This window comes from Medicago truncatula, chromosome 1 (assembly GCF_003473485.1).
Source record: "Medicago truncatula cultivar Jemalong A17 chromosome 1, MtrunA17r5.0-ANR, whole genome shotgun sequence".
NCBI classification, from domain to species: domain Eukaryota; kingdom Viridiplantae; phylum Streptophyta; class Magnoliopsida; order Fabales; family Fabaceae; genus Medicago; species Medicago truncatula.
In genome coordinates this window covers 39,329,312-39,349,050 of record NC_053042.1, presented here as the reverse complement: position 1 = coordinate 39,349,050, position 19,739 = coordinate 39,329,312, and the positions used below count along the sequence as shown (strand labels likewise).

General features: G+C 34.1%; 3 protein-coding genes across 4 annotated transcripts; all 3 read right to left on the bottom strand.

Annotated features, from left to right (window-relative positions):
• Positions 1-1,532: 1,532 nt before the first annotated feature.
• Positions 1,533-5,293, bottom strand: LOC11420826 (tRNA N(3)-methylcytidine methyltransferase METTL6). 2 transcript variants are annotated; one of them, XM_003590881.4, is made up of 7 exons: positions 5,033-5,291; positions 4,842-4,963; positions 4,312-4,529; positions 4,121-4,212; positions 2,798-2,900; positions 2,527-2,669; positions 1,533-1,949 (listed from the first exon to the last, which is right to left on the bottom strand). In XM_003590881.4, exons 1-7 carry the CDS (start codon positions 5,231-5,233, stop codon positions 1,845-1,847), a joined length of 984 nt encoding a protein of 327 aa, XP_003590929.2. In that variant the 5' UTR covers positions 5,234-5,291; the 3' UTR covers positions 1,533-1,844. The 2 variants fall into 2 exon arrangements, with proteins under 2 accessions (XP_003590929.2, XP_013468942.1); XM_013613488.3 differs by having other exon boundaries at positions 4,842-5,293.
• A 2,465-nt stretch (positions 5,294-7,758) lies between these two features.
• On the bottom strand, positions 7,759-12,105 carry LOC11431291 (protein EIN4). Its single transcript, XM_003590880.4, has 2 exons — positions 9,923-12,105; positions 7,759-8,656 (listed from the first exon to the last, which is right to left on the bottom strand). The coding sequence occupies exons 1-2, from the start codon at positions 11,678-11,680 to the stop codon at positions 8,126-8,128; spliced, it is 2,289 nt and encodes a 762-aa protein (XP_003590928.2). The 5' UTR covers positions 11,681-12,105; the 3' UTR covers positions 7,759-8,125.
• Positions 12,106-13,253: 1,148 nt separating this feature from the next.
• LOC11431737 (AT-hook motif nuclear-localized protein 14) lies at positions 13,254-18,772 on the bottom strand. Its single transcript, XM_003590878.4, has 6 exons — positions 18,310-18,772; positions 18,129-18,181; positions 16,548-16,682; positions 15,287-15,439; positions 13,758-14,046; positions 13,254-13,574 (listed from the first exon to the last, which is right to left on the bottom strand). Exons 1-6 carry the CDS (start codon positions 18,614-18,616, stop codon positions 13,522-13,524), a joined length of 990 nt encoding a protein of 329 aa, XP_003590926.1. The 5' UTR covers positions 18,617-18,772; the 3' UTR covers positions 13,254-13,521.
• Between the last annotated feature and the right edge of the window lie 967 nt (positions 18,773-19,739).

The window sequence follows — 19,739 nt, the reverse complement described above, 5'->3', positions numbered from 1 at the left end:
TTTTTCAGAAAAAATAATGCATAGAACAGACATTAAAATATTTGAAAAAAAAAAAAAAAAAAAAGTATTGATAGTGCTACTGCTGAGTAAACATCAATAATTTGTTTTGCCAAAAAACATCAATAATTAATTGGTATCTTTAGTCAGCACTCAGCAGTTGACAACTGAGTACATGTTTGTAACTCATTGTCAAAGTACTTGATGCTTAATCTATTTTTATTTCTGAACAAAGCAGTGGAGTACACGGCTCTAGTTGAAGGCTGTCAAATCCAGCTATGACACACATGCATCCACTATACGAACATTACATGTAAAGATTAAAATTTGGACTTATTCAACAAACAAGTTGAAATTGATTAAGTATTTTGGGTTGAAAAGTTGATTTTGTTATGAATTTGACGCGGCTTAATTAATTTACCTGGGCTATGTTATTGAACTGCGTGACTTAAATTATTTATTTGTAATGCACTATATATATATGGTCAAATCATTAATTAACTATCAGCTCCTATCACTATCACTATGATATAATTCATAATTTACGCTAAGACTTGCTAGTATTGCATGTTCTCACTATTTGTCATTTTTCACACTAAACTTTACTTAATTCGTATTAATATTAAATAGTTATAAATGAGTGGTGTGTATATGCAAGTTTGCAACACATTTTAAGAATCCACCATTTTGGATGCCTTGGTGAGCTCTTATAATTGTGTGCAGTGTAGTTTATAGTTGTGCTTAGTTTCAGATATAAAGATCAGTGGAGCTGGAGCTTCCATAATCTGGTTCTTATGTGGTTCAGTCAACTTATGATAACTTAATTTCTTAGAATTTGTTTCCAATTGGAACTCTTTTTTCAAGAGAAAATGCTTAACAATTTGTTGATGGTTTTGACTCCTACTAAAGTGATTGCTTTCTCCCAGCAAATTCTTCAAGGCATGATCCCTCAAGGATTGTGGTGGTAAGCATGCTTTTCTGTTTCTATTCCACAAGATTTAAAGAAAACATACTTGCAGTTTTGTTGACTGGAAAACAGTTATAGGGATAAAAACAAAATTTCATTGATTAATGATGTGACATGGTGAATGGTCCATCAGCGGTTAATATCTTCTCCATTTAGTAACTTCTCTTTTTCTTTCATTTGGAGAGACAAAAACACAATGAAGTTTAAAAAAATATATAAATAATTAACAGTGGTATGACTCCCTTAGTGATAGGACCCATTATATACTTTTTTGTATCTATCTCTCACTAAATGAGATTCTCCATTTATTTTTAGTAAATGACATGGATCCTTACTCGTCCATCAGAGACGAGAATAAAATTATCTTTTATAGGAATTAAGATCCTCTCCATTTAGTCCATTTGAAAAGATAAAGACATCCAGAAGTTTGAAGGGACTTTTGAGAAATGGAGAGGATTCTTACTCATTAGGTCCTTTTATAGCAGTGATTGTGATTTCATGAATCTGCTTAATCAGCTTAACCAATCTTCTTGGAGGTTAATCCTTGCTAAATCAGAAGAAATTGGTCTTAAAAAAGAAACGGTCTCGTTAATAAAACGGAGGAGCATTTAGTAAAGTATTTAAAAGATATCCGGTCAGTATTATGACCTATGTAGCCAGTCCAGTCAATTTGCAGCCACACAGGTGTCTGATGCCCCTATCTTTTCCAATAATAAACATTTTAGATCACATCAAAATTTAGGAAGCAATGCAGAAACAACAATCTTTACTTGTTTGTTTACTACCTGTCTCTCTTTTCTAAGCTTCAGTGTGACTAAACAATGATCAAGGTAAACGCAAATCAGATATCATATAGCACAACGAGAGAAATCATTGACAACTAACTCAGCACAGGCTTCTGGAACTTCGCATGAACCCACACTCTTTGCATGCTCTTCCCTTTCCGTCGATTCACGGACTTAACACAGCAATAATCAAGCTCAAGCTGCAGAGTTCATAGAATGTTAACATTAGTGGTAGCAATACAAACAATTTATCAGAAACACCTCAGAGACATTTGCAACTCTGGACACCACAAGAGTTATAGGAAGGTTGGTAGATGGAAGGCTCTCTGCGTTACACAAATAATAAGTGTGCGTTTGACCGTACATTAGCAAATATTGCTTTTAGATGACAATTAAGTGTAATGTAAATAAACTAATTTATGTTGGACATGAAAGTGAATTGGACAATAATTTGAGAGTTTAAATCACGTTTGCAGGCAAAAACTACAAATCTTAACTTTTAAGTTGAAATCAATTCTAGAGACAATCAATTATAATTGAGAACCTCTCCAAACATAACAAAATCAATTTTAAGTTTTTAGAATCACTTTAGACTCTCTCAAAAGTGAATCCAAACATACACTAACCCAATGGACATATACTAAGCTCAATTCACTTATATGAAAACAAACTAGTATTGGACTTTATGCAGGATCACGAGCCAATTACTATTGAAATTAAATAGAAGTATTCATATTAAACCCAAAGCTCTTCTTTTGCAATCAAACAATAAAGTACCTCAATGAAGCCTGCACCCAAAAATAGGCTTCGGACAGTATTCAAACAAAAGAAATATGATCGTGTTCCATCTGACCGCATGTATTCCCTGAATCCTACTCTCTTGTCTGGTTCAAATCGAAGCATAGTCATATCATAGAGGCCTGATTACGGAGGGTTCAACCATTGTCACCAGTTTAAATTTCAAAATAACCGTTACAACAAAATTTACTAAACCAAAACATTTATTTCCGAAAAAGCTCTGAAAAGAATAAGATGTCAGGTTTATTACCATAGTCCCTAAATAAAACCATGCCTCCGGGCTTCAACACAGTAAAACATTCCTCGATGGACCTCGGCATCCTTTCCAACGGTACTGCTGATAAAGTAAATATCTGATATTGCACATAAAATTAAGCAGCATATACAAGGAGAGATCGTCTAAATTTACAACATTCAGCTGAGACTGCAATTTGTTTTATAGATTAGAGACAAAATTCTTTTGTATGTGTAAGAAGATTAAACATCTCAAAGGCAGTACAATCACTTGAGAAAATTGTAGTGAACACTAAAGAACCTGGCAAGTATATTAAAAACCAATAGTGAAAGCTACCAAGATTAAAGCATGAATGAATATATCTTCCAAACTAAAGCTATGAAGTACAAGGAACATATGCTCCATATTGAGACAAGGAAGAATTCCGAGTGATGGTGTAGAGAGATTATGCAACACTAAGGCAAGACAAACATAAACCGTGCAAGTACATGCAAATTTGTAGTAAACATTCAAGCAGCTGACAAATAAGAGTGACAAGTAAATTAAAACAGGAACAAAACACATTGAGGTTAAAGCATGACTTGTATGTAAAGGAACTTTATGCAGCATAATGAGCAATCGGAAATTCAACCACTTTCATAGCAACTGATGCATCTCGAAATATGCCAGTTCAAGAAAAGTTCCAAAATATTAAAAAAGGTTTAAATAGCCTCCATTTTAGTAAAATCTCATTACATTTTATTTTTTGCTCGAAAAATGTAACCACATTTAACTTAGTTACTTCTGTCGAAAAAGAAAAAGTACTCTTTACTGAAAGACTCAGTATTTTCATTCAATAATACTCCCTCTCATTATACTTCGTACAAGTATTAAGAGACAAGGATATAGTTAAAAAGAACGGCCCAATCCACGAGGCTCCCACTACGTGAGGTCTCTACGGATGGTAGATGTAATATTCATATTCCGAAAGCAGAGAGAGACTGTTTTCAAAATCTGAAGGCACCAGTAACCTTACTGTTGGACCAAGAGACATAGATATAGTTGAGGGGAAAAATACTTTGATTTTAAAAAAACAAATAAATTGAAACAAAAACAAACTTTTCTAAAAGGCTGAATATTTTGAAACGGATTGGAGTATATCTGTTAATATATATTGTTAGGATTACAAATATGTTGACAAGAGACATTGTTATTTGATTGCAAAGAGAAACATATCAAATACAAATAATAATACTAAAACAAATTAATTGGTTCTAGCTAACATATGCACAAAGTATAAAAGTAGTAGAGCACCAAATCATCAAACTTATGATGATTCAAAAAGAGAAAAGCTCATACCAATGTTATAAAATCTACTCCTCCAATACAACAGTCAATTTCTTCCGATGAACATGAATCCCTAAGATGCATTCCTTTATCATCTTTAACGTCTGAAGGGAAACAGAGAGAATAAAATCTTTTAACATTTCATCAAGCATTAACATAAACACTCAAAATAAACAGCATTCACGGTAAAGCAAAGTAACAACCTGAAAAATAATATGATTGCTTCTGCAAAAAATTATCTCTGCAAGGGTTGCATGCCAACCAATTTGGGAATCCAGTAGTTGAAAAATCACAGCAAAATGGATGAAAACGAATGTTAAAGGAGTCAACTGCATTGGAATTTTCATTGATAATTTCCTTAGCTTTCGCAAGAGTCTCATCACTACAATCGCATGCATAAACAACAATATCCTTGTTGGCCCTACAGAAGAAAAATTGATAAGAATAACAAAAACCAATGAATAGCTAAGAGAAGAAAGAACAAACTTTGCTAGGCAAGACAAATCTTCCAGAGCTTATAGCGGATAGCTTATAACTTATAAACTCATACAATCAAAATGAACCTGTTTGGTAATAACTTTTACAAGCTACTTCAAGTAAATATCATCTATCGGGTAGTTCGCTATTTTAATAAACACTACAAACTCAATTTGCTAGCTATCAACTAAGTTTATCAGCTATCTGCTATTTATTTTTTTTTACCAAACAGAGTCTGTTTGAGTAAATAGCATACCTGAGAATAGGAAGAATGGTGCTTCCGTTGCCGCAACCAACTTCCAAGAGCTTCTGAGGTATGGAGTTTGGGTGAGAGGAGGAAAGTAATTGAGGGAACTCCTTTAACAAATAGCGTCTCTCCTGAAAATGAAATGAGGGAGGAGGGGTGAGTGAAGTGAATGGGAGAGGTGTAAAGAGTAGAAAAGGGACCTTGAAGAATTTGCCGGAGGAGTGACGGGTATGAAATTGCTTCCATGCTTGAACGTCTGATTCAGGTGATTGTGTTGAAGAATGAGAAAATGATTGGAAGTGGTGGCGAAGAGAAGGGTTTGATTCAACCTCTGATCTAAGTTCTTCCCATTCGAAATCCTTACTGAAATACTCTGCTGCTTCGCTTTCACTCTTCTTCATTCTCCAATCACGCTTCTCTTTTTCACACTAAACTAAATAAATGTTTGTTCTTAGGGTGTTGATTAATGAATTTGTATTTTAATAAATAAAAATTATGTATTTTTTTTTATAAATATTTATAGATTTTTTAATTAGGTTGGAAGACATTGTTAACATGTACTTATTTATTTAAACTCAAACAATACTAACAAATTATTATGATTAAATTTTGTTGTTTCATTTTCTAACACTAGTTCAATTCAATTGACAATATCAATATTATTAGGTTGAACATCTTCATTCAGATTTAAGTTTGGGACTGCTCTATTGCCATTTCATGATCCTCTCCAGTTCCAACACAAAAGTCCCAGAGTATTCTCATTCATTTGCATTCTTGATTTTGATTGCATGCTTATTTCTAACACATGATTCAAAACCTGCACAATTTACATTCAATTCACACAACCAACTGTCAATAAAATTCAAATCACAACTAAAAAAATAACAAAAATTCAATCAAAACAAATCGAACGAAAACCAGTCTTCATAACATACCAAAAACTTGCATAAGGAGATAACCTTAGCTAGCAGAATATGGTAGCTTTGTGATTACAGATGCATGAGAGTCTTCAAAGGCAGCTAAAATAAAATAGAGTCCAGGTTGCACACATTGCTAGTATTTACATCAGACCACGTTCAAATTAAGCTCGAGCATCATACAAGGCCGGAATACATCAGTTGTAATTGTGCATCCCGCCCACGCTTACAATCACAGTTATCAACAGTAAATTTTATGTTGCATCAAGCTTCCTCCAAACGCCTCTCGTTGTTTGTTCTTCAATTGGAGTACAAACATTGGTCAGGGATCAAGTACAACATGATTGAGGCCTCAATCATGCAATTCAACCTCACAAGCGACAACATCTTATATTATAATTTAAGGTCAAATTTACAGCAAGTAACTCCAACAGTGAAACAAATAAATATAGAACTGATTATTATACTCCAACATTTATATTTATTTGTTTCGGTGTTACAGTTTCTTGCCGTAAAGTTGACCTTAAAGTTATAATATAAGATTTTGTTGCTTGTAAGGTTGAACTGCATATGATTAGGCCTCAATTACGTTGTACTCGATCAGTGACCGGTCTTTGTACACAAACAACCAGTGGAAACATGATAACTTATAAGGTTGAGCATCAGACAGGTTCGGCCTGAACACTGGCCATCCAAACAAAAAAAAAAATCTGAAACTTCACCCACTTTCGACTGTTTGTACCAACGATTTGGATGATTGGTAGGTTGGGCGAATGATGGGTTAGGCGGGTGGTTTAATTCAAGTTTCACTAGTGTTATTAATAAAAGTTATACTAGTGACTATGACTATAAGGACTACAAATTGGTGGAGGTAGCCTTTTATGCATTGAGGCTGCATGTTATGCAGTATTTATCTGTGAATCTGTTGTGGTGGGAGTGAGTGAGACAGAATGATAAGCAGAAGCAAGCGGGTTATTTTGGTAGAATGTATCTTCTATCGACTCTCTTGTTTCTTTTGGTTAGTCTAAAATAAATGTTTAAAGAAATAGTAGCAAGCAAAGGTTTGATGACTTCTTAATATGAAATAAAGACTTGGAATGATAAATGACCTTTTTGTGCCATCTTATTATCTCTAACATGTCAAAAATTCCTAAACTTGATTGTGTTTACATAACCTCACCTTTGATCCCAGTCTGCTTGAAAGGGAAACATATCCTCATGTAAATGTAAAAAGTGACACATTTAAATTTTTATCATAAACAACGGATAGATTTTGCTTGAAAATTTAGTATGTTCCTTGAATTATAAACTTTGAAAATGATGATATGTTCCACTTCACTTGCTTTCTCTCTTCCGATAACTACTACAGAACGTGAATACTTTTGCACGTAGAACAAGCTTAGACACCTCTTGATTCCATTTACTAAACCAATTACGTCCAACTTAAGCCGCATTTAACTCATTTCTTCTCAGCCCCAATATGATCTGTTGTGTTCCGTAGATTGAGTCAAGAAAACAAGGACTATAGCGTTCTTTGACGTTGTCCACATGTATTATAAGTTCAAGAAAGAAGGAACAATGTTTAAAAATTTCTTTGTGGCAAAATAATGGGGTTTTGGTGCTGAATAAAACTCTTCTATGCAACTCCAAGAGCACATGCAAGGGATGGAGAGTGAAGAAAGGTCGATGGTTATTATTGAATGATGACGTTAAATTGTGTGAAGATTGTAGATTGGATCATGAGTTAATGTTCTTTTATAAGTTGTTTAATGTTCACTAGTTCTACTTTCTGGAAATTGAATCGATTAGTTTTTTCATTGTTATCGAGTATAAACAAGTTACAACCAGCAATGTGAATATCAACAAGTTATGTATCACCACACTAATATAATATTTTTCTAAGTAAAGCGTTGTTATGAATTATTATAACTGGAGATCGAAGCTAGATACTATTCAAAGAATTCAACCTCAACTTTGAAGGGTCTTGTTGATCTATTAGCACCGTATTATTTCCTTAAAAAAGCACCGTTTTACAATTCTATTATGAACCGCGTCACAGAAACTGTAACATTTTGACTGTGACTGGGATAATAATGGTTATGGTTGCAATCACATTGGATTGGAACTACGGACACCGAACAAAATTAAACCGTATCAGTATCACAACCATAATGCAACCACAATCATGGCCACAGCACAATCACAATTCAAAACCTGCACTATCCAAGGCCACACTAAGTTGTGACAAAAGACTCAATCGCAGCTACAACTACAAAATAAACCGACTATTTTTAAACAATTGGTATTGTTAAAAATTCCAAGTTCTCTATAAGCTATTTTGAGGAATTCAATACATTTGAGACTTAGAAATTGTAGTCACAGTTTTTCACCTGCACGAAGTAGGACCGATCTAAGTTCATCCGCTATCTGATGAAGGAGTATTGGTTTCCGGATCACACCATTCATTCCCGCCAGCATGCATCTATCTTTAACTTGCTCTTCTGCATTAGCTATAAGAGCTATGATCAAAGGCCAATTAGGGCCATTGAACTTCCTGATCCTTGCCGCCACTTCAAAACCGTCCATTTCAGGCATGTGAATGTCTAACATGATAATTTTGAATGAGTTGCTACCAGAACCACTTATAGCACCCAGGCACTCAAACCCTGATGAAACTGCTGTTACTAGACACCCCAGCCTCTCGAGTAGCTTCTTTGTCACGATCCTGTTTAAACCATCATCATCTGCTAACAAAATCTTGAGGCCTCCAAACTGTGAATTTGAATAATCTTTAGGTGCAAACATGTATCTTTCAAGCGAGGGTCCTATCTGAAACTTTAGAAGAAGTGACACGCCTTGCACCAAACCCTGAGAGTTTGGTAATATCCATATATTACCTTGCATTATCTGCATAATATTCCACAATGTAAATAAAGTCGGAATTACAAAAACAAGCATGCCATGATTAATTAAATAATTACGCAGGGCCCATTTCGTACAGGCCACCCCCGGCCCAATAGGCAAGGGAATAACAAGTACTGATTTGTGGCAAAAAAGAGAGAAATCATATTAGTGCTTTAATAAAATAAATGGATACAATTATGAGTGTAAAGAAGTAAGGTCCTACTTTATCAGATTTTAAGGCACAAAAGATGCTACTTTACTATTACTTTTCTATATAATAAAATAATGCACCCACCTAACCCCAAAAAGCTTAAGCTTTCTTATTGGTCACCTATTCCCATTGGTGAAAAGGAAGTGAGATTTTCTGTAGTCTTGTTCATATTGGAATTCTAAAATTAACTGAATGACCTTACAATTCAAGAAAAGACACCACAATCATGTAGTTTCTGTGTTATTACGATCCTCATGTTTCTCTAATGATGCCTGTCATGTCAGAATCTGCTTTTTCGATTAGCCAGGATATGCTCCTAAAAGAGGAAAGCAAAATTATGCTGATGCATGCTTGTGTGATGTAAACTCAAAAGGATCCTTCCAACATGGGGAAAAATAGCTTCTCTGTGATACTGTTAAGATAAAAGGATTACGATTATGTTCTTACTAATTATTTTATTTTATTTTTATGTTAAAAGATTTAGGTTATAACAGAAGAGGCTTGTTAGCTCTTAGCTGAAATTAACATGGAGAGGAATCTACGAAAAATTGTCAAATATATGTTATCAGTGAAAAAAAGAGTCTCGACACAACGGTTGGAGTGGTTGCCATCTGATTAGAACATCAAGGATCCGATTCGTGGAATCAGTTTCTTGCAATTGCAAGGTAAGATTGCCTACAGCAGATCAGTTATTGGTCGGACCCTCACATGCACCTCATATGAGATCAGTTATTGCCCTTTTTAAATATAAGTAATCAGTGACTTTGAATGAACAGATAAGTGATCACACATAATTTTACATCCTTAATGAATGGTTTGAAGAAACAAACGCTTTCACTAAAGTTTAGTAGCAAGCGTGCTAGCATTCATTTTGATCCCAAATGAAGATGCCAGTCAACATTAAATTCGTCAAACCAAACAGCATTCTTTAAACATCAAATGTGAACAATAAATGACATATTTGATACTCAGACATAACATAGACAATCAAGGATTTGTCAAAAAAAAAAAAAAAAGACAATCTTGACCTCAATTTTGGTAGACAGTGATGCACCTACCTGTACCAACCTCCTGCACATATTGAAGCTCAAGCCCTCCTTAGATTCACTGTTGTGATTCAGCCTCCTACCAATCTGTTGTTTTGTTGAAATCGGTTCATCTGACTGAGAACTACCAGTAATCTGAAAATCAAATTTTATGTCTACATACTCAACTGGGCTGCTCGATCTCCAAACACCAAATTTTTTGTCGTCCTTATCACCACTCTCACTTGTAACAAAAACCCGAAAAACAAGATTCCCTCGGTCACGCGTGTTCAACAAGTAGCCAACAATATGCATAATTACTTGAAAAGTCCTTGCTTCGTCGCCTAAAACTTTTTCAGGCAAAGACTTTTCAACATCAATCTGAAAACCAAACCCTTGATACACACACAAGCACTTAGCAATGCAAGCGGCTTCCCTCAACATGGAATGTAGAAGGAAAGGTTTCATCTCTAACTGAAGGCCACCCTTTTTATTTTCAGAAATATCCATTACATCGTTTACTAAACTCGAGAGCACGTTGCCGACTTTCAACATTGTGTCACCAATAATCTTTTGTTCAGGCCTCATATTACCCTCTTGAAACAATGAAAGCATCCCCACAACTGAATGCATTGGCCTCCTCAGTCCATGGCTCATCACTGTTTGGAATGACTTCCTAGCCTGGCTGGCCATCATCGCGTTCTTTTGAGACTGTTGCAATGCTCGGTTTTGCTCTTCGAGTTTCTCTCTCATTAAATGAGACTCTTCGAGAACCGATGCATGAGAAAGGGCTACGGCCACCTGATCAGCCACCACCTCAACTATCTCCATCTCTGGAGCGGTCCAAACCCTAGAGTTCGAACCTGGAAGAACCAAAACCAGTATAGCATAACATGTATCAACCAACTCCGGCGTCCCTCCTTTGAAATTCGAAACATGAAGCATCGGCATACGAATAGCCGCGACAGCGCCCAACTCCTCAGTACTACCACCACCACTACTAGCAGCTCCTAGTTTAGATTCGGGCCTCAAAATCCTAACCCCTTTAGTTTTCCTTATCTCCAACACATCAGGGTCAATCACAGGAATAGAATTATGATGAAAACTCTTAACAGAATCCGATTTCAATTCATGAGTCAAATACATCTCTCTCCTATCATCATTCGGCATCCAAACAGCACAATTATGCAAATCCAAAGCCTTAGAAAGCTCAACAAGAGTAGTATACAAAATTGTATGTTTATCAAGAGACTTCCTAATTTCCCTAGTAAGCATCCTAACATGCCAACTAGCTTCCTTTTGTTTCTTCATAATCCCAACTTCTTGCCCCAATTCCATCACATTCTGCCTCAAGAAAATCTCCCTCACCTTAATTCTAAGAAGGAGAGGGATCAACGGCGGAAGGGTCAATGCCGTTGCACACGACACAAGAGCAGTGAGGAATTTAGCAACGGTAAGGGAAAGCAAGAGTTGAAAAGAAGGATGACTATGATAAGAATAAGCATTGAGTAAATGAGTCATACCACATAGAACTATGAAGGCTATGAATTGAAGAAACAACAATTTGAAAGGAACATTTGAACGACTAACAAAGTAAAGAAGCTCAATTGGTATTGAAAAATATGCAATTGCAATGAAAAAATCACTGACTTTTTGACCAACAAGGATTGTATGTATGCTGAAAAGTGCTTCTTCATCATCACAGTTACAATGATCATATTCATCAGAATCAGTAGCAGAAGCATAAAGAGTAAGATTAAAAAGCAGTAACAACAGAATAAGAGTTTTCATTACACTAAAGTCAATGATTATTTTTCTTCTTCTTGTTTCAAAGCATCAAAGAAAAACAGAACCTGATTAGAAAATGACCCAAATCAATGAAGCAGATCGCAAACAAAGACAGACCCAGTTCTTAGAATCTTGAATTATTTATGGGTTTGAGCTAAAGTTTTCAACTTTTTCAATACAACTCTCTCTCTCTAACAATTGATGATGCAGTTAACATATAGAGAGAGAAAGAGGGGAAGGACCGAATAAGACAATAGGAAAAGGGAAAAAGATTAAGAAGGAAAGTAGGTCCCACGGAGTTGCAGATTCACCTCGTACTGTGCATCCTCCTTGGACCTCGACCTTGTCAAAGTACTATGTTCATGTTCTTTCTACTTCAACTGCGTATGACTACGAAGGAAGAACCTATCATCGTTAACGTGTTTTTTTATTTTAATTTAATTTTAATTCTTAAAGTTCAGTGATAATTCCTTTAACAGTGTTTTTACTATTTACTTTGTATGGTTGGTTTACGGTTGGAATTCTTATCCAAACTTTTTTTTTTTTTTTTTTTATGGAAATTCTTAGTTAAGTGTACTAATTTTTTCAAACATGGTAGATGCAGTTAATCTTTAATCTTTGTAGCAAGTACTAACATAGTAAAATTTTTTTTTTTTTGAAGGAAACATAGTAAAATTATTAAAAGTGTTTTTTTTTTTTTTTTTATAGAAACTTATCTTGTGGAAGAAAAAAGTAAATTGGAAATTAAAATTATACTATTATATGAAGGATATTTTTCTGAATGATTTCATGTATATCTTCTATCTTATTCTATATATATAATATAATCACAATCATAAATATATAATAGTGGGAATACAAAATTTTGGTATACTTTATTTTTATTTTTAAGAAGGGTATACTTTTTTTTTCTTAATACAATGAATTAGATAAATGAACATTATATTAAAGGATAAAAAGAGTATTAAAGTGAGGGTTTTAACCATTGTGAATGATATCTGAGCTTCTCTAGATTTCATGTTTGAGTGACATCTTTCCATCATTCTCTTGTTGCTATTGCACATCAGATATTAACGACACTAACCATATTTACTTCCAGTTATTGCTTTGATTTTCTACTTACAATCAAGCCTAGCTCATCTCCTTGCTACTACTGACATTAGTCTCACTTTTTTTTGTCAATGCAATCGGTTTTTTACTTGCTTTCCAAAAATTGAAATCAAAAGCTTTTTCCACAATTTGATATTGCTGTAGGTTTATATGTTATCTAGATTTTGAAGGATGAGTAAACGATTTGCAACAATGGGAGATTTCTAGAGAGAACAAAGGATGAAAAATGGATACAGAAGGAAGTGTAAGTTATTCAAAATTTGCAATCATCATTAAATGTTAATGGATGCTTTCATGCTCTGTTAAATTAGTGGATGCTTTCTCAATTTTGCAACTTGGAAGTGAACAACTACTGCACAAAAAATGCTTCCACCAGAAGTGTTCCAACTTTTGGTGAAAAGGAAGGCATTCATTCACACATGGTTGATGCATAACAAACTAGAGAAATGCAGAATTTCTCCCAAAATTTCATCACAAAACAACTATTTAATTTCTAAAGGGAAAAGAATACATTAGAACTCTTGAGAACTTCAAAAATATTAAATATGCATGTCTTTAGTCTTCTCTTTCCATCATAAGTAATAGGAAGGAGAGCTCTTGAGCTGATATTTAAGGATGCTTTAACATTTCTCATACTACAAAAGGCAAAATCAGAAAATACTAACTACTACAAAGCAATACAATAAACCTAACTACCGAGGATTAATCTTTTCACAACCCATAAGCCATCTTAATCAGGAATAGTTTCCATTCTCAGGAGAGTGGTTTGCTCCGTGACCTGTTCTTCCTGCATACAGAAAACATCATTCTCAGTCTCTTGTTCATCTCTCTTCAAACAAAAAATAAAAAGAAATGTCTGGTTTGGGATATGAAGGGGAGAGGGTCTCCTCAAAAAAAAAAAAAAAAAAAAGAGATGTCTGGTTTGGGATATGAAGGGGAGAGGGATTTCAAAAACCACCAAAGTTCATACCTATCAGTTCAAAGCCAGCATTTCTTGAATCTGGACGACTTCCCCAATCCGAGGGATGGAAAGGTACCACATTTACACCATATTGCTGAGGCATGAAATGACTTCCCCCAATAACTTGATGTTCCTTGTTTCCTGGGATTGCATTCCCATTGGAAGAGTTAATTGCTGGGCGGAAACCTAAATTTGATGTTGGCTCACCAACTGGCGATGGTAACTTGCTGGTAGAAACATCGCCTTTTATACCAGCACCAGGGTCCTTGGAGGGAATAGAAAATGTGCCAGCAATGACCTGTGTGAATTAAACCCAAAGTGATTTCATATTGTAAATTATAGCAGGCATTGATTTATATAAGCGAAAAAATAAATACATGAAAAACAGAATAATGAAATTCAAAAATTTATTAAAAAAATTGATGCATTGCAAGTAATACATATATTTGGGTTCTACTTATTAGGATTTTTCTTTAATTTTTTTGGTATTAATTAATCTCACTTACGAGTTACGACTGAATAAATTAATATTTTTTATCCTAAGATTGAACAGACCGCATGTTTAGGGGATTCAAGTCTCTTACACTCAAACTAACACACTGCTGTGTCTAATTTATAAATGGCCGAGTGCATTGTAAAGAACTTTTAGATTCAATTTGGAGATACATTGAAAGTAGAAATTTAGAGAGGTTCAATCTAAACAAAATAAATCTTATCCATGTCCCAAAATCAAAGAAATGACCAAGCTGCCCTGATCCTTATCAAAATAACAATTATGACTATTTAAATTTAATCAAATTACTAACTTATGCAAGAGTTTAATATTGTAATTAATTTTTATTCATAGTTGATTCGGGTAACTGGGAAAATGCTTTTTTTTTTTTACGGAATGTTGTATCTGTTGAAATAAGCAATAAACATGCTTATATAATTGTAATGGAAGTAAAGATTCACCAGGCAGGGAAATGCATTAAATTAATCAATTAAAATTGTCTCAAATTATTCGTCCCTTAAGAATATCAACAAAGTCTTAATTTTTTTCTTCCAAATAATTAGCCCTTCTACCTAATTTCTACCACGACGAGGACATTTCAGTCAAAAAAGAATATTTGATGTTTGAAAAGAAGTATTATTAGTAAACAGGCATTGATCAATATGTCTAGTATGATTAAGGTGAGAAATTTAAATGCTTCAGGATTTTCCACCCCATTCATGGAAATGACTGAATTTGAACACTATCAACATAAATAGGATTGGTTCGACTGAAATCAAAATACTCTAAATACTAACTGATAATGACATTGTGTCTTCTTAGTTTTAGCCACATTTAATTTTGAAATCGACTTATAGACTACAGTTTTCTTTAATTTTGATTAAATATAATTAAGATTTGTATACTTGATCAGTTTTGTAAAATGTTCTTATCAAAAGTAAGTTTCTACTTTATATTAAGAGTTGATAGAGACAAAAGAAGGAAGCAAGACACAAGTCAGATTTCTCACAAGTTCAACCAAAACTCATAATTTGCTAGAAATTACCTGAACTGGACTAGCGGCCTTAAGGGGTCCAGCAATGCTTCCACCTACAAGCTGCCCATCAGAATGGGATAAGCATACACTGAGACCACCAGAACGACCATCAAGTTCATTACGGACATATGATCCAGTAAGTGAAATTATGTCAAAGCGACCCTGATATCAAAAATAAAAATAGTTCAACATTGACAACAATATAAAAGCGTATGAAAAAGCCAACTCTTAACATTTAACATGAAAAGAGCTTTACCATGAAGGTTAATGTAAATTCATTAGACTCGTTCAGAAGTGGAAAATAAAGAAAAGAAAAGATAACCTGTAACCAAAGCTCACATTGTGGCATGGTCTAGAAAATGGTCAAACCCATAGTAGGCTATTTTGGGAGGTCTTACCTTACACTTACATGAAGCTAATTTCACGACTCAAACCAAAATTACTGACCTACCAACAGTGCTGTCAAATATCGGCCACGGCAGCACCATGGCCAATTTGTGAAGGATGGCGGCGCCACGGCGCCATTTATCGGCCAATATGTCGGAATTTTGGCTTTCTGCCATCGACAATACTGCCTAACAGTAACACTGTAACAATTTCAACCATCGTTGAAGGTTCCTCACAAGTCAAAGGACACAAATTAACACTGAATAAAGTAGTCGTAATAATCTAAATAGGGACACATTTTTTAAAAAGGAACTTCTGTGTTTGCGCTCTTGGTGGTGATTGAAGACTGAAGGCTAAAACTTGAAAAGTAGGGAAGTGCAACTGTGCAAGAGATTTCTTTTTCTTTTTTCGATAAGCGAGATATGTACACAATAATTTGTATTGCTAGCATTTCTTTAGAAATATTCATTCTAATTTGTATCCTTACATTTAAAATCCTATGTTTTCTTACAACTTTACTTGAGAAACAAATCCTATGTTTTCTTGCAACTTTATTTGAGAAACAAGTAAATAAATGGAAGACAGTTTTGGAAGATAATTGGGTGAAAGTAATTATAGAGCTTCTGTCCCTCCAATAATACTACTAAAGATGACTTCAAATTTGTAAGTTTTAATCACGTGAGATCCAAAAATAAGAGAAAAATCTTAAATAAACACAATAATTAAAGTAAAGAGGGCAAGATATTGCCACTGTTTTATTCTGATACTCTAAGATCATATTTTTACCTAAGGTTGCAGCGAAATCCCATTTCCTTTAGAAGGTTGCTGGAAGTATAGAGATCAAAATAAAACATAAATCACATGAGGAAGAGTAATTTTTTACCTCGTAAGTAATATTGCCTCCGGAGGTTGCTGGCTGACGAAGGGTGGCACTAGAGATGGAACCAGATGCAGACAGAATGCACATCTCACACCTACTATTTTTTTGCATGAGCATCATAATATTTTGGCCAATATCCTATTGAACGGGTGCAGAAACAATTAATTAGGGAAGTACTAAAGATAGAAAAAGAAAGCTAAAAAAAGACATTCAAATTCATCAGCTAAAGAAAACCAATTTGGATCCTCTCCTCCTCATTCTCCCTCCTACTCAAATTTGTGTCTATCTCTCTCTTGATCCTAATATATATATATATATATGTATATATATATATATATATATATATATATATATATATATATATATATATATATAGAGAGAGAGAGAGAGAGATACAACTTATGAAGGAGGGAGAAGGAGAGAATGAGGGGAAGGAGAGGATCCAAATAAAAAAATGTCAAAATAACAGATGAAGGGAAAGTTCAAGCTTTCTAAAGAAGTGCAGATCACAATGGTAAGATGAAAAAGATATAAATCAAGACATATTACTCTGACTGTCAGTTCATATCTCATTACTCATTCAAGTTGTTGAAGTTGTAGAGTTTTAGAAAAGGGGAAGAGTAAAATTAAATAAATAAAATTATGCTTATGGTTTGATATGATTATTTGTAATTTGATGATACAAAAAGACTAAACAATGACATTTATTTACACCAATACATATATGAAAACTACTAATCTTAAGAGGTGATCTTAATACATTAAAATATTAAATTAACTCTATGAGATGATCCAAAAGACTCAAACAATATGAAATTATTATAAGATATTGCCATATCTTCTAACACAGATGTTAGTTATAGAGCTATGATGCACACCCCCGTGTTGTGTCTCACCTGAATCTTTATCATAAGTAATATGGTCACACATTAAACTTAATTGAGATTCTGATGAAAGCTCGTTCATTCGTACTCTCTTCTAGTAGATATACATATATTAATTAAAACATTTGGGATTGCAATTATGATGGTAAACGAATGAGCTCAGGTCAACAAAAACTTCCTATTTTGAAAATGGATTTAAATGATACGCACTATCAGTATTGATTAGTTTTACAAAAAAAAAAAAAAATCAGTATCAAATAGTTTTACACCAACATCCAATGAAAATCAATTATTCTACCACATCACCTCACTTATATAACTACTCCCTCTGTCCTTAAACTATACAAGCAATAAAGTACATGTACTTGGTCCACGCACCAAATACATGTACTTTTCTGTATACATGAGCTTTTGTAACTACTCCCTGTGAACTCAAATATAATCAAAAAAAAGTACATCTACTCGGTCGACGACCAAGTACATGCACACTTTCTTTTACTTATATTTAAGGTCGGAGGGAGTACATTATAAAATCAATATAACATGGAAAAAAAAAATTAGGGTTTCTATTGAATGTCGGGTATAAAACTAATCTACGGTGTGTTAGTGTATGTCCATTAAATTTTTTTCAAAAATTTACCCAATCGAGCAAGCAAATACATATATTTACAATCAAAAAAGGATCAGGAACAATGCATACCTCACCAGGAGCAACAGTAACAAAGTGGATATTGAAACCCTCTCTTGAATTCCCTGCATCAGCAAAAACATTAAATTCAAATTCAATAATTAAATCAACATGCATGCACTTAGTTTAAGTTACTAATCAATCAGAAAACAAAATGTTCTAAAAATAAAAAATTAGGTTAAAAAAAACGGACCTAGAGAAGAGGAATGAAACTTTTTAGGCTTGGTAAAGTTAGGAGACGAAAACGATGTCGTAGCGGTAGCGTTAGCAGCAGCTGCGGCGGCGGCGGCGGCTTTTCTAGCGGCGATAGCTTTCCTTCCGGCGATAGCTTCCTCGGGAGACTCGTACTTTCTGGGCCTACCACGCTTCTTCTTGTTCTCCGTAACGGAGTGGTGGGACCCATCAGTGGTTGTTCCGTTAAGTTCAGGAGTGACGTTAACGGTGCTTTGTTGCTCGAACAATGAGGTCACTTGATTGTTGTGGTTGTTGGTGTCTTCCATTTAGTACGGAGGGTAACGAAGATGAAGAATCTCTCTCTGTAAGGGCTGATGTTTTTTAAAAATATTAATTTTTTTTAGGTAGAGAAGGAAACAATTTGACGGGGGAGTATTTTATATTGGACGATTTGGTAATCGGCAGGTTTTAGGGTTTTAAGGGATGTTGTCCGAAACTCAAATTAGGTTTACGGCAACAATTAACTTTTTTTTTTCTCCGAAAATATATTATTATATTTGATTTGATACGTTTCATAAATAAATTAATGCAATATTAGTCCAAAAATAATAATAATTTTTTTTTTTGTGGTGGTAAGGTTCGAACCTCGGACCTTGAATATATTATGCATTGTTCATACCAACTGAGTTTAGCTCACGAAAACAAAATTAATAATAATTAATGCAATAATAAAAAATAATAATATTTTTTTAATAGAAAAAAAATAATAATTGATACATCTTACCGTTAGTTATAAGTATATAATAAAAAGGCAATTGTAAAACTTATTTTTACATATGTATTCAATCAAATTTCATTATATCATCACTTTGATAGGTTGAAGAGTGTTAGGAGCACATTTTTTGGCACATATTTTTTAATAGACCGTTGATTGATTAAAATTTACATGGGTCCTATAATTTTATGTGGGTCACGTAAATTTTGTGGAACATCTGTGAATTTTAATCAATCAACCAGAATGTGTTGAAAAATGATTCTTTATAGGTTAATTCATAAATTCCCTCGAATAAAAAAGGTTAATTCATAAAATATCTCAACAAAAATCTTCGTGGTGTGATTTGATTGATTGCATGTGTAAAAATATTTTATATGGTCGGTGCATAGAAATATCATTTATCTTCGGGGGCTTGCTAGTCAATGGACACTTCCTTGTGGTGGCTTCGATCATCGTCCTACAGTGTTGAGCTATTTCTTCCCAGTTGGTTGATATGACAATCTTATCATGAGTTTAACCCATTGTATGTTTTATCTGGATAATTTTGTTCCTTTATACGCCCATTGATACGATGTCACGATTATTATTCATTAGAACTCTCTTTTTTAGGGGTGTATTATACCATGATTATGAGGTTTGGTTGGCTGAAAATGACTAGCAATTTAAATGAACCA

What these genes read in the sequence shown, in the direction of transcription:
- LOC11431291 (XM_003590880.4), bottom strand. Translation starts at nt 11,680, where the DNA reads ATGAAAACTCTTATTCTGTTGTTACTGCTTTTTAATCTTACTCTTTAT. An exon ending in TGTGCAGGAGGTTGGTACAG is followed by an intron (nt 8,657 to 9,922) that starts GTAGGTGCATCA and finishes AATATTATGCAG; the next exon opens with ATAATGCAAGGTAATATATG.
- LOC11431737 (XM_003590878.4), bottom strand. Translation starts at nt 18,616, where the DNA reads ATGGAAGACACCAACAACCACAACAATCAAGTGACCTCATTGTTCGAG. An exon ending in GAGGCAATATTACTTACGAG is followed by an intron (nt 15,440 to 16,547) that starts GTAAAAAATTAC and finishes TTTTGATATCAG; the next exon opens with GGTCGCTTTGACATAATTTC. An exon ending in AGGCCGCTAGTCCAGTTCAG is followed by an intron (nt 14,047 to 15,286) that starts GTAATTTCTAGC and finishes TAATTCACACAG; the next exon opens with GTCATTGCTGGCACATTTTC.
- LOC11420826 (XM_013613488.3), bottom strand. Translation starts at nt 5,233, where the DNA reads ATGAAGAAGAGTGAAAGCGAAGCAGCAGAGTATTTCAGTAAGGATTTC. An exon ending in GCAATCATATTATTTTTCAG is followed by an intron (nt 4,213 to 4,311) that starts GTTGTTACTTTG and finishes GTTTCCCTTCAG; the next exon opens with ACGTTAAAGATGATAAAGGA. An exon ending in GAGTAGATTTTATAACATTG is followed by an intron (nt 2,901 to 4,120) that starts GTATGAGCTTTT and finishes GTGCAATATCAG; the next exon opens with ATATTTACTTTATCAGCAGT.